The 14,222-nt window shown below is 42.6% G+C and overlaps 1 protein-coding gene across 2 annotated transcripts in view; it reads right to left on the bottom strand.

Moving 5' to 3' along the window:
- LOC135544348 (fibroblast growth factor 11-like) overlaps positions 1 to 13,984 on the bottom strand; it is a 90,768-nt gene extending 76,784 nt beyond the window's left edge. For both annotated transcript variants that reach the window (XM_064971889.1, XM_064971890.1), the window contains exon 1: positions 12,991 to 13,984. In XM_064971889.1, the coding sequence (XP_064827961.1) occupies positions 12,991 to 13,183 (193 nt within the window). In that variant the 5' untranslated portion in view covers positions 13,184 to 13,984. The remainder of the gene's footprint in view (positions 1 to 12,990) is intronic.
- Positions 13,985 to 14,222: the final 238 nt, after the last annotated feature.

Here is a 14,222-nt window from a genome sequence, read left to right as displayed (position 1 = left end):
TCGAGTGCGCCAGGAGGCGCTCGGTGAGTGGGGGGGGTACTGTCATGTCTTGTTATGTCTGTTCCTGTCCTTTCTCTTCATTCTCTCTCTCTGCTGGTCTTTTTAGGTTACCTTTCTGTCTCTCATTCCTCAGCTGTTCTACATCTGCCCTAACTAGCTCTTTCACTCTTCCCCACCTGTTCTCTCTTCCCCTCTGATTAGGTCTCTATTTCTTTCTCTGTTCCTGCTACTTTCAGTGTCTGATTCTTATTTGTGTTTTTTGATGCCAGAAGCAAGCTGTCGTCTCGTTTGCTTCCACCTTGTCCTGTCCTGTCGGAGTCTGCCTGGCTGGAGCATCCTGCACTATACTAACGTTCTTTTGTTCCGCTGACAACGTTGGAAGAGGATTTATGCCATTCCTGTATTTTCATTAAAGAACTCTGTTTTCTGTTTAAACCGCTTTTGGGTCTTCACTCAAGTTCATAACATCCCCTCCAATAGGCAGAAACTCAAACATGAACCACCCGTTGTAAGGACTATTCAATGCTGGTTTGACCAATCAGAATCCACGTTTCAAGATTGTTTTGATCACGCGGACTGGGATATGTTCAGAGTAGCTTCAGAAAATAATATCGACACATATACCGATATGGTGAAATAGTTTATCAGGAAGTGCATAGGAGATGTGGTACACACTGACTATTAAAACCTACAGCAACCAAAAACCTTGGATAGATGGGAGCATTCGCGCAAAACTGAAAGTACAAACCACCTCATATAACCAGGGCAAGAAGACTGGGAATATGGAAGAATACAAACACTGTAGTTATTCCCTCCGCAAAGCAATCAAGCATGCTAAACGTCGGTATAGGGACAAAGTTGAGTCCCAGTTCAACGGCTCAGACACCAGACGTATGTGGCAAGGTCTACAGACAATCACGGACTATAAAAGGAAAACCAGTCACGTCGCAGACACCGACATCTTGCTTCCGAACAGGCTGAACACCTTCTTCACCTTGTTTGAGGATAATACAGTGCCACCGACGCAGCCCGTTATCAAGGATTGTGGGCTCCCCTTCTCTATGGCCGACGTGAGTAAGACATTTACGCGTGTTAACCCTCGCAAGGCTGCTAGCACAGATGGTATCCTTAGCCGTGTCCTTAGAGCATACGCAGACCAGCTGGCTGGTGTGTTTACAGATATATTCAATCTATCTTGTCTACACATGAATCAATATGGCCACCATTGCTTTAGGTACATGGACAAAGGTAATTGAACTAAATGACTATTGCCCCATAGCACTCACCTCTTTCATCATAAAGTACTTTTAGAGACTAATCAAGGCTCATATCACCTCCACCTTACCTGCCACCCTAGACCCACTTAAATTTGCTTAGCGCTCCAATAGAGCCACAGACGATGTAATCGCCACCACACTGACCTATCCAGTCTGGACAAGAGGCATACCTATGTAAGAATGCTGTTCATTGACTATAGCTCAGCATTCAACGCCATAGTACCCTCCAAGCTCATCATCAAGCTCGACAGGTCGGGTCGCCCCCAGGGGGGAAGGCAGGAAACAACACCTCTTTGATGATCCTCAACACTGGGGCCCCACAAGGGTACGTGCTCAGCCCCCTCTACTCCCTGTTCACCCATGACTGCTTGGCCAAGCACGCCTCCAACACAATCATCAAGTTCGCAGATGACACAACAGTAGTAGGCTTGATTACCAACAATGATGAGACAGCCTACAGGGAGGAGATGAGGGCTCTGGGAATGTGGTGCCAGGAAAACAACCTCTCACTCAACATCAACAAAGCTAAGGAGATGATTGTGGACTTCAGGAAACAGCAGAGGGAGCACCCCCCTATCCACATTGTTCCTCGGTGTACACATCACTGACAAACTGAAATGGTCCACCCACACAGACAGTGTGGTGAAGAAGGCGCAACAGTGCCTTTTCAACCTCAGGAGGCTAAAGACATTTGGCTTAACACCCAAAACCCTCACAAAATTTTACAGATGCACAATTGAGAGCATCCTCTCTTGTCTATATTGAATACATCATTTAAACATTCACAGTGTAGGTTGGAAAAAATATGTGAACCTTACGCTAATGACTTCTCCAAAAGCTCATTGGAGTCAGGAGTCAGCTACTGGAGTGCAATCAATGAGATGAGAGATGTTGGTTAGAATTGCCCTGCCCTATACAAAACGCTCACGAAAAATGTGTTTGCAATTCACAAGAAGCACTGCCTGATGGGAACCATTCCTCGAACAAAGATCTCAGAAGACCTCAGATTGAGAATTGTTGACTTGCATAAAGCTGGAAAAGGTTACAAAGTATCTCTAAAAGCCTTGAAGTTCATCAGTCCACGGTAACACAAATTGTAAATAAATGGAGAAAGTTCAGCACTGTTGCTACTCTCACTAGTAGTGGCCGTTCTGCAAAGATGACTGCAAGTGCACAGCGCAGCTAAAGACTTACAGAAATATCTGGAACATGCCAACCTCTCTGTTGACGACTCTACGATACATAAAACACTAATCAAGAATGATGTTCATGGGAGCACACCACGGAAGAAGCCACTGCTGTCCCAAAAAATTATTGCTGCACGTCTGAAGTTTGCAAAAGTGCACCTGGATGTTCCACAGCGCTACTGGCAAAATATTCTATGGACAGATTAAACTAAAGTTTAGTTGTTTGGAAGGAACACACAACACTACTGTGGAGAAAAAAGGCACATCACACCAACATCAAAACCTCATCCCAACTGTACATTATGGTGGAGGGATTTGGGTCTGGTTTGCAGCCTCAGGGTCTGGACAGCTTGCTATCGTCAACAGAAAAACAAATTCTCAAGTTTATCAAGACATTTTGCAGGAGAATGTAAGGCTATCTGTCTGCCATTTGAAGCTCAACAGAAATTGGGTGATGCAACAGGACAACGACCGAAAACACAGATGTAAATCAACCAAAGAATGGCTTCAAAAGAAGACAATATGCCTTCTGGAGTGGCCCAGTCTGAGTCCTGACCGCAACCCGATTGAGATGCTCTGGCATGACCTCAAGAGAGCAGTTCACACCAGACATCCCAAGAATAGTGCTGAACTGAAACAGTTTTGTAAAGAGGAATGATCCAAAATTCCGCCTGACCGCAGGTCTGATCTGCAACTACAGAAAATGTTTGCTTGAGGTTATTGCTTTCAAAAGGAGGGTCAACCAATTAGTAAATCCAATGGTTCACATACTTTTTCCACCCTACACTGTGAATGTTTACATGGTGTGTTCAATAAAGATATGAAAACTTATAATTGTTTGTGTGTTATTAGTTTAAGCAGACTGTTTGTCTATTGTTGTCACTTAGATAAAGATCAGATCAATTTTTATGACCAATTTAAGCAGAAATTCAGGTAATTCCAAAGGGTTCACATACTTTTTCTTGCCACTGTAGATTAGGAATCACTGGCCACTTTCAGAAATGGATTAATAACCAATTTAATAATGTTTCCATATCTAGCATTACTCATCTCATATGTATAAACTGCATTCCACACTATTCTACTGTATCTTAGTCACTTTTAAATTCTGTTTACATATTGCATCACCCATCTCATATGTATGTACTGTATTGTATTCTATACTACACCACTGTAACACTCGTCGTCGTAAGGAAGAGTGGACCAAACCGCAGCGTGGAAAGTGTTCATGCTCTTTATTGTCAAGAATCCCTCAAACAAAAATAACAAATACAAAAAAACGAAAGCAGGCAGTTCCATCAGGCACAGATACTAAACTGAAAACACCCCACAAATCCCAAACGGAAAATTACAACTTCTATATGATCCCCAATCAGAGACAACGATAGACAGCTGCCTCTGATTGGGAACCACACTTGGCAAAAACAACAAAGAAATAGACAACATCGAATGCCCACCCCAAATCACACCCTGACCTAATTCAAATAGAGAAATAAAATGGCTCTCTAAGGTCAGGGCGTGACAACCATTGACTGTTAAACAGCCATCTCCAGCATATCAGAGGCTGCTGCCTATAGACATTGATTAGGAATCCCTGGCCACCTTAAGGAAATGAAATGCTCGCCACTTGAATAATGTCTCTGTATCTTGCATTACTCATCTCATATGTGTAAACTGTACTCTATACTATTTTTTGGTATCTTAGTCACTTTAATTTTGTGTAAATATTGCATCACCCATTTCATATGTGCATATACTGTATTCGATAACTCTGTATTTTAGTCCAACGCCGCTCTGACGAACATGGATATATTCTTAATCCATTTCTTGCTGAGATTTCCGTGTATTTATGTATGTACAGTTGTAGTCTGAAGTTTACATACACCTTAGTCAATTACATTTAAACTCAGATTTTCACAATTCCTGACATTTAATCCTAGAAAAAATCCCTGTTTTCAGTCAGTAAGGGAATACCCCCCTGAAATGGACAAAAATGAATGGGAAAACATTGGCAAACCACATACACGGTGTCCAATACCACCTAATCTGGCATTGATTCGTGTAAAGTTGATTGCAAATGCCATATGGCAAATGCCAGTTGTAACACTTTAAAAATCCAACAGGTGTTATGTGCGCTCCACCTTGGTTTTTCATATTGGAAATGCAACACAAGTCAACATCCAAAAGAAAAATTTTGAAAAAGTGAATTTTTTTTTCAAATACCTATCACCTACCAAAAAAGTGCTTTCTGGACCGTTTTTCGAAATTCTTACAATTTTTTTGTCAATTACACGTGTAAGAACTGTATGAATATAATTTTGTCCAATTTTATTATCATATATATTTTTTAATTACTTGCGCATAAGGCATATGTTTTGTCCATTTGCAATATGATTTCATAGGAAGTCAAAAGTCAAAAGTAAAAAATAGCTAAATGTTATAAAAAACTTCACACACCCTTAAAAAGTGCTTTCTGGACCGTTTTACCAAAATTCTTTCGATTTTTGTGTCAATTACACATGTATAAGAACTGTATCAACATACTTTAGTCGTATTTTATTATCATAATTTTTTTTTTTTCTACTTGTGCATAAGGCATATGTTTTGTGGGGGCCAAATGTCATAAGAAATTTGACATGCTCAAAAATCCTGCAGAAATGCAAAATTGACTGACCTGATGAACTCGGGATGGCCGGGCAGTGATTGTTGTTCCTTTCCATCACTCGTTGTGTTGATTTCATCATGTCCATCTGGTGATGTTTTTTCACTATATAATCATATTGCAAATGCACGTGCATTTGCAATATGTTTCAATGGGCATTTACCATCACGAATTTGTCATGCTCAAAAATCATGCAGAATTGCAAAATTGACTGGCCTGATGAACACAGGATGGCCGGGCAGTGATAGTTGTTCCTTTCCATCGCTCGTTGTGTTGACTTCATCATGTCCATTTGGTGATGTTTTTTCACTGTTGAATCATATTGCAAGTGCACGTGCATTTGCAATATGTTTCAATGGGAATTTACCATCACGAATTTGGCATGCTCAAAAGTCAAACTATACTTTGCTCAAACTATACTTTTGTTAACTTTTATTATCATATTTTTTTCACTTGTGCATAAGCCATATGTTTTGTCCATTTGCAATATGATTTCATAGGAAGTCAAAAGTCAAAGTCACTCTTTTTGGGGCCAAATGTCATAAGAAATTTGACATGCTCAAAAATCCTTTAGAAATGCAAAATTGACTGGCCCGATGAACTCGGGATGTCCGGGCAGTGACAGTTGTTCCCTTCCATCACTCGTTGTGTTGATTTCATCATGTCCATTTGGTGATGTTTTTTCCCACTATTGAATCATATTGCAAATGCACGTGCACGTCATTCTGACACCAAACTGATATCAATTGACACCAAACCCACTTTTTCCAACTCATTTAGAAGCCAACTATCACATATGTCAGAGCAGGCCCATAATTCACAGCGCCTTCAGTTTAAAACATAATAAAAACGTAAAACACATAATTACGTTCTAGCTGCGGGTCCAGTTCGGACATTATGTGTAGGCCTATGTGAGGCGACCCCGAATGAATCCCGAGTTTCGGCTCGATAGGTCTTTTGGTGCCCGAGTAAAACCCTAATTGGTGCTGAAAATCCACTTTTTTCCATGCCTTGCTATGGGGTCCTTGAATAAGCTATCGGACAGAAACGTTGGGGTCCGTCTCTTTGGGCCGAGCCGGTTTCAATGCACCTAGTCTTGTGTCTCTGAGACTTTTCTAAATGTTGTCATTTTCGTAATGGTCAAAATGAATTGAAGTCATTGCAAATGTATGAGGCTGTTTCTCGTTCCGAGAACCATCTAGAGCCACCTAACTCACCACGCACTATCGAGAGGGAGAGAAGTCAATGCAAACTGTTTGATGTAAACACCTTCTTTTAACTGTTAAGGGTTAATGCCACACGGTCAAGGTTAGGCTTGCACAGATCGGAAGGACCTTAGGAACGTCCCTGAGGTCGAATTGTGCTTCTCACCCACGGTTCTCTCACTGTCACCCAAAAGCAAATGACGTTGTGGGGCAGGCTTCATTTTGGGCCTACTTTTCTAATGGTCGCTGCGCTTAGACCGAGCGAGCTACGGTCAAGCGGGATATCTCACGGCCTAGGGATTATTGTAATGCTATTGCCTGCTCTCTGTGTCTTTAAGCACCGCACTTTGTCACTCCATCCTTGCTGTGTGTGTGTGTGTGTGTGTGTGTGTGTGTGTGTGTGTGTGTGTGTGTGTGTGTGTGTGTGTGTGTGTGTGTGTGTGTGTGTGTGTGTGTGTGTGTGTGTGTGAGAGAGAGCTTTTCTTTGACATCTGTTGGGAGAAATGACTGACTTACAGTTCATGGGGGTTGCCTAATCACACATATGAAGTTTTGAAAAGATCTGACATTTTTAACCCTTGGAAACAGCCACTGTGACACCATTTAAGGCACTTCCGGTTGGTACAGGAAGCTATAAATAAACTCATATCCTGATAGGATTCTGTAAAGGCATGACCCAGAGTTATAAGTCTTTACGTTAAGAACTGAGTTATTTACGGTGGGTTTAGTGAGTGTGTGTTATTTCAGAAAATCATAGAAAATCACAGAAATCTTGCAGAGCTCCGCAGCACACTTGAAAAAGATTCGTATGAACACCCTGCAACTGGATCTGTAACTGTTTAAAAAAACACCTATCTTTGAACATCACCAATTTGTCATTGTACGATTTCTCTTAAATGACGATAGATAAATGGCTGGTTCTTTTTTTATTGACACCGGAGGCTCCTTGACTTTGACGTGAAGTGGAAAAATAATTTCTCTATTTTCATTTTGGACCTTTAATCCCAGAGAAATGGCCATAACTCAAAAACGTTGAGTCCTAGACGCCATCTTGTTCGGGGCCAACTGCCCATTATGCCAAACCTACACTCACCAAGTTTCGGCTTCAAAATATTTTCCATTTTGGAGATAAGGCTCCGTCGTGATTCGTGATGTTTTGTACAATTGCAATATGATTGCTTATGCCCTCTGGTGGGATTTTCCAGGACAGCGGAAAAATGACCAAAATTTGATTATTTTATAAAACGGAAACCGAATGTCCGAGAAAGTTGGGTGAATTTTGGTCCATTCCTCCTGACAGAGCTGGTGTAACTAAGTCAGGTTTGTAGGCCTCCTTGCTCACACACACTTTTTCAGTTCTGCCCACAAATCTTCTATAGGATTGAGGTCAGGGCTTTGTGATGGCCACTCCAATGCCTTGACTTTGTTGTCCTTAAGCCATTTGGCTTGGGGTCATTGTCCATTTGGAAGACCCATTTGCGACCAAGCTTTAACTTCTTGACTGATGTCTTGAGATGTTGCTTCAATATATCCACATAATTTTCCTCCCTCATGTTGCCATCTATTTTCTGAAGTGCACCAGTCCCTCCTGCAGCAAAGCACACCCACAATATCATGCTGCCACCCCGTGCTTCACGTTTGGGATGGTGTTCTTCAGCTTGAAAGCTTCCCCTTTTTTCCTCCAATCATAACGATGGTCATTATGGCCAAACTGTTCTATTTTTTTTCATCAGACCAGAGGACATTTCTCCAAAAAGTATGAACTTTGTCCCCATGTGCAGTTGCAAACCCTCGTCTATCTTTTTTTATGGCAGATTTGGAGCAGTGGCTTCTTCCTTGCTGAGCGGTCTTTCAGGTTATGTCGATATAGGACTCATTTTACCGTGGATATAGATACTTTTGTGCCTGTTTCCTCCAGCATCTTCACACGGTCCTTTGCTGTTGTTCTTGGATTTATTTGCACTTTTCACAACAAACCCAACGCGCACCAGTAACATAGCGTACAACCACAAACAAACAATTCCACACAAGGACATGGGGGGAACAGAGGGTTAAATACACACCAATTAATGATGGAAATGAAAACCAGGTGTGTAAGAAAACAAGTGGAAAATTAAAAGTGGATCAACGATGGCTAGAAGACAGGTGACGCCGACCGCCGAACATCGCCTGAACAAGGAGAGGAAACACCTGCAAGAACTTCTGCAAAACATGTGTATGTGACCAATATATTTAATTTGATGGGTTTTATTCCATAATCTGAAAATAGATACAAAATGTTATTTTTAAACCTTGTTTCTCATGGCTAAACACATTTTTAATCTCAAATAAAACACCAAGCTTAAAGATAGGATTGCATATGGTCTACTGGTGATATGAGCACGTAATCGTTTTAATCATTGTGCAGATGTGAAGGCTATCATGACAGCCTGTTGGAAGTACAGTAGACTATAGCGCTGTCAGATACTATGTGATAGTGCTTGTTCTGATGCTTTAGTCGGTCAAAATGGGAAAGAAGGACTTAGCTTGTAGAAATACATAATTTTTCTATTGACAGTGGTCCTTCAACATCATGGTCTCACTCTCTCAGTAACATCTCTACATGCCTTCTCTCTATGACTGGATCACTCACATCTCTCTCCTCCCCCTCATTTTCCTTTATCAAACGAAGCTCTCTCTCTCTTCTTCTCTCCATTGTCGATTCTCTCTTTATCTATCACCATCCCCATATCCTCCAACCTCCCCTGGTCTAACTCAGATCCCCATCCCCATATCCTCCATCCTCCCCTGGCCTAACTCAATCTCTTCTTTGCTCTGTACTGACATTTTTATTCTCTCTCTCTCTCTGTCTTCTCTCTCTCTCTCTCTCTCTCTCTCTCTGTCTTCCTCTCTCTCTCTCTGTCTTCCTCTCTCTCTCTCTCTCTCTCTCTCTCTCTCTCTCTCTCTCTCTCTCTCTCTCTCTCTCTCTCTCCCTCTCTCTCTCCTCTCTCTCTCTCTCTCTCTCTCTGTCTTCCTCTCTCTCTCTGTCTTCCTCTCTCTCTCTCTGTCTTCCTCTCTCTCTCTCTGTCTTCCTCTTCTCTCTGTCTTCCTCGCTCTCTCTGTCTTCCTCACTCTCTCTCTCTCCCTCTCTCTCTGTCTTCCTCTCTCTCTGTCTCTCTCTCTGTCTTCCTCCCTCCCTCCCTCCTCTCTCTCTCTCTCTCTCTCTCTCTCTGACCCCTGTCGCAGGGCTACCTAACACTGCACAGTGTGATCAGATGTTGTCTAGTAAGCGGCTTTAGGGCCCTGATCTCTTGTGGTCAGCTTAATGCTATCCTCATCTGGATCTCACCTCATGACCTGGTCTCCTGCTCACCGATAGGGGCCCAAATTTGTGACCCAAATAACTTTTTCAGAGTGCAGCCGATTGACCCTACTGATGCCTGCTCATACCCTACCACCTCTGCACTAGAAGACATCTGGGACTATACTACACTTCCTCTCTGTGTGACTGTAATTAAATGTTAACTGCAGATCAAACAGTTCTCTTTAGCTTTGGTTCATTACACTGTCTCATTCTCATCTTGCCCAGGTGTCATTTGGCCAGGTTGTAGGTGTGTGTTGACGTACATATTCATGTGTGTGTGAATGTGTGCATGTTTGTGTGTGTGGGTGTGTGTGAGAGCACACATGCATGTGTGTGTGTGTAGGTGTGAGTAAGAGAGAGAATGTTAGAGGGTCTGTGTGAGGGGAGAAGGGTGTCACTGCTCGATATCCCACCCTTCCCAGGTCAAATTTCTCCTTGGACAAACTAAGAGGGTGATTACTGATTAATCAGTATACATTAGTGAGCTGGATCGATTGGAGAAGGGAGAATCGCTGCAGATCACTGACAGTGGGAGCGAGCTTTCATTGCTTTCATCTAGTGGGCCGGCGGCGGCCATCTTAAAAGGGACCAGGACAGGAAGAGGTGGAGGCAAGGTGGGAACAGAGGCTGATGCTGCATTCTGCAACTATCACACATAGTTGATGGTAACATGACATCCCTAGCACTAGATACCTACCACCATTATAGGACATTTGTATACTGAAAATATTTGTTTTCATGACCCTAGAAAATATAGCTGTTTATGTGATTATAAAAGTATTACCTTGATGATACTGATGGCTTGATAGCAGAATAAACGAGCATGCATTTAAAATGGAGGAAGTGACGAAGGACCACTTATACAACACTCTCATCACACCCCCAAAATGAAAGACACAAACACTAAACAAAGTGAGTACCTTAAAGTGAACCCAACTATGAGACATTTAGTGGCCTGCAGCTGAGTTACGCAAATATGTGAGAGCATCAGAGCTTTCCTGTTGTTTTTCACTGTTGTTTTGTCACTCACAGATGCAACATCAATGGACATTAACATAACAAAGCTGTAAGGCATGGCAGTGCACTCTGTAGCTACTGATGGAATAGGCATACAGCACTGTGCTATTTCAGGCTCATGGAGAGGTTGCTATCATCCATTACTCAGGGGCTTTCACACACTGGCACACAGAGACATAAACACACACATAAACTCATACAAATACATATGGTAGGAAAGCAGTCACTCACACACACATGTACATACACAGTAGACTGACATTAAGAACACTTATTCTGTCCATGACATACACAGACCAGGTGAAAGTTATGATCCCTTATTGATGTCACTTGTTAAATCCACTTCAATCAGTGTAGATGAAGGGGACGAGACTGGTTAAATAATGTTTTTTTAGCCTTCAGACAATTGAGACATGGATTGTGTATGTGTGCCATTCAGAGGGTGTATGAGCAAGCCAAAATATTGAAGTGCCTTTGAACGGGGTATGGTAGTACTGTAGGTGCCAGGCGCATCGGTTTGTGTCAAGAACTGCAACGCTGCTGTGTTTTTCTCGATCCACAATAGTTTCTCATGTGTATAAAGAATGGTCCACCACCCAAAGGACATCCAGCCAACTTGACACTAATGTGGGAAGCATTGGAGTCAACATGGCCCAGCATCCCTGTGGAACGCTTTTGAGACCTTGTAGAGTCCATGTCCAGACAAACTGAGGCTGTTCTGTGGGCAAGAAGGAGGGGTGCAACTCACCATTAGGAAGGTGAATGTTTTGTACACTCAGTATATACACAGACATACGCACACATACACACACACAAGCAGTCTTCAACACTCTTGTATGTCAATTCTGATCTACAAACAATCACCAAGACACACAGGAAATGCATGTCACGTATAATAACTTATAGCTGACACAACAGATGAGATGCCATAGCAAAATCAATGTCTCTGATAATGCAATTCCGTTGGCCACAGGAAGTAACAAGGATTACATAGAGCTTTCTAGTGTGAGCCCTGTCTGACATTTCCTAACTGTGTCCCAAAACACCACCTGTTGACTCTGCAACACCATACAGCAACATCTGGTAGACAGCATTATTACATAGGAGACATAGTCTTGGTAGAAAATGTATGATTCTCCAAACAGGGATTATATAGAGAGACTAAAATATGAATTACACTACAGGTTATATTTTCAATATGGAGGCTGCTAATATCCTTTACATTCAACTCTTCACTATCCAGAAGCACAGAAGAATTCACAGAAACCAGACATTTTAAAGGCCACCAAATGGATTTTGAAAAGAACAATGTTGTTAACATTGGATTTTTTTGCCAGTGGCAAGGTTACGTAGATTAGAACACAGCTTAGATTGGTGTCAATCTGAAATGCATTAATCATCTCTGGAGTGTGGGAGGAAAGGGTTGAAGGATCTTCAACCTAATTGAATATTAACAGTAGGTGTAGTTACAGTGCACATTACCAACACACCTGGAATATACACCACACACACACACACACACACACACACACACACACACACACACACACACACACACACACACACACACACACACACACACACACACACACACACACACACACACACACACACACACACACACACACACACACACACAGTAATAAGTGTCTCCAATTACCCAAAGACAGGTGCAAAAAGGTGCAAAGAACTAGTGTATTCATGTGGGATGTGTGCTTTCTCTATGTCATCTACTACAACAAGTGGTCATGGTCAGTCAGAGTAACAATCCACCTCATGACATGACATACCCACTTCCCAACTAGTCATTACCCAGGGTGGGAACTCTAATGCTGTGTCTATGGGAACCCAGCAGCTGTGTACTACCCAGGATGGGAACTCTAAGGCTTAGAGGAAGGCTGACTGCAGTGTGAGGGGGGAGTCCTTCTAACTACCCCTCATTAAGCTCTGTTGTCTCTCTATGCATCCTTCCTCTAGGACTAGGGAATACATAATACAACGAGGGGCTCAGAATATGGCACTACTTTTTATTCTGACATGAACTGATCCAAACAAACAAATTCTATATTCTCGCATATCTTCTCATTCTCAAATCAAATCAACATTCTGCCAATTAATTCCAACAGGAACATCCCCAAATGTTACATTATATTTATTATGAATAAAAAATACATTTAAAAAAGTTTACCCCTCAAAGTATATATTGTGTTTTCATGACCACCAACTAATCAATGACTTGGCAGGGAGGAAGAGGAGGAGATGGAGAAGGAGGAAGAGGAAGAAGAGAGAGATGACTCACCCGGTCTCTTTTCTTTTCGACTTTTTCGACCCCCACATAGCCTCACTTTAGAGATAAGGACTAGGATCTGTTTCTGGCACAGGGACTTGTTGCTCTTGGGACAAGGCTTCCTCTTGTTGGCTACCGGTCGGTTTTGTCCGTCGTCCTTGACCGCCCGTTTCTGTCTGATGAGAGAGCTGGCGAGAGCTGCCATCTTCCCCCCCCTCTCACCTTTGGGAGGGGGGTGTCTTCCTACCCAACACCCCCTCTTCTGGCGGGGCTGTCTGTGTCCTCAAGCAACAGAAAATGGTCGGAAGGTCCAGAGAGAGCCCCCAGAGAGGGGAGAGGGGTTTTACGCAGGGTTAAAGAGAGAGGGTCTAGGTTAAGAGCCCCCTGGAAAAGGGAAGAGCAGAGGACGGTGTGAGTTCAAGTCACACATCCAAAGTGGACTCTCCAGTACGACGAGAAATAAATGCACCAACACTAAAAAAACACTGAAAAACAGAGACCACTAAGGTCACATCTTCAGTAAAAAAGAAAGATGGGTGAGTGAGGTTAAAATGTCTCTGTTTGATAAAAATAAAACATGAAAAGACATCAACATTTCCTACATTTCTAACCTCCCTCCCCACTCATCTTGTCCCTCACAACCAAATCACCAGCGACAACGAAGTTCAAAATATAGCAAAATCACTAGCCTATCCTATAAGAAAACAATCCCCAAAAAAGAGACGGAGCTCTTTTCTCTGTCATATTAAAATCACACTTCTTCCAGTGAAAAGTGAAATCATTTTGAAGCTCAAACAGCATACAAATTCAAGAGGAAATGAACAGGCAGTCAACATATAGTCTCTGGATGCCCAACTTTGCCTGCCGTGGAAATGCAAGCGTCAGGAGTAATGAGCGGAGAAACGGAGCTGCAATCCAGTAGACTTAGATCCAGAGGCAGCACAGCAGGCGGGACGGTGACGGACTCCCAAGAATGAATCCAGGAACGAGATTTATCTTCCTCCTCTTCTGGCATTCTCTCTCTCCACACAGCCCTCAACTAACTCCCCGCCGCCCCCCACGGGTGAGTGTGAGAGTGTGAGAGTGGTCTGTGAATTCCAGCAGCAACCATCAGCAGAGGTGACATTCATGAGAGAGAGAGAGAGAGAGAGAGAGAGAGAGAGAGAGAGAGAGAGAGAGAGAGAGAGAGGCTGTGATGGGTGAGAATGAGATCGACTGGAAAAGGGAAGATGAAGAAGAGAGAA

The sequence above is a fragment of the Oncorhynchus masou genome, chromosome 8 (assembly GCF_036934945.1).
Source record: "Oncorhynchus masou masou isolate Uvic2021 chromosome 8, UVic_Omas_1.1, whole genome shotgun sequence".
Classification (NCBI taxonomy): domain Eukaryota; kingdom Metazoa; phylum Chordata; class Actinopteri; order Salmoniformes; family Salmonidae; genus Oncorhynchus; species Oncorhynchus masou.
Note: the sequence above shows the minus strand (reverse complement) of the source record. Positions and strands in the feature narration are given on the sequence as shown.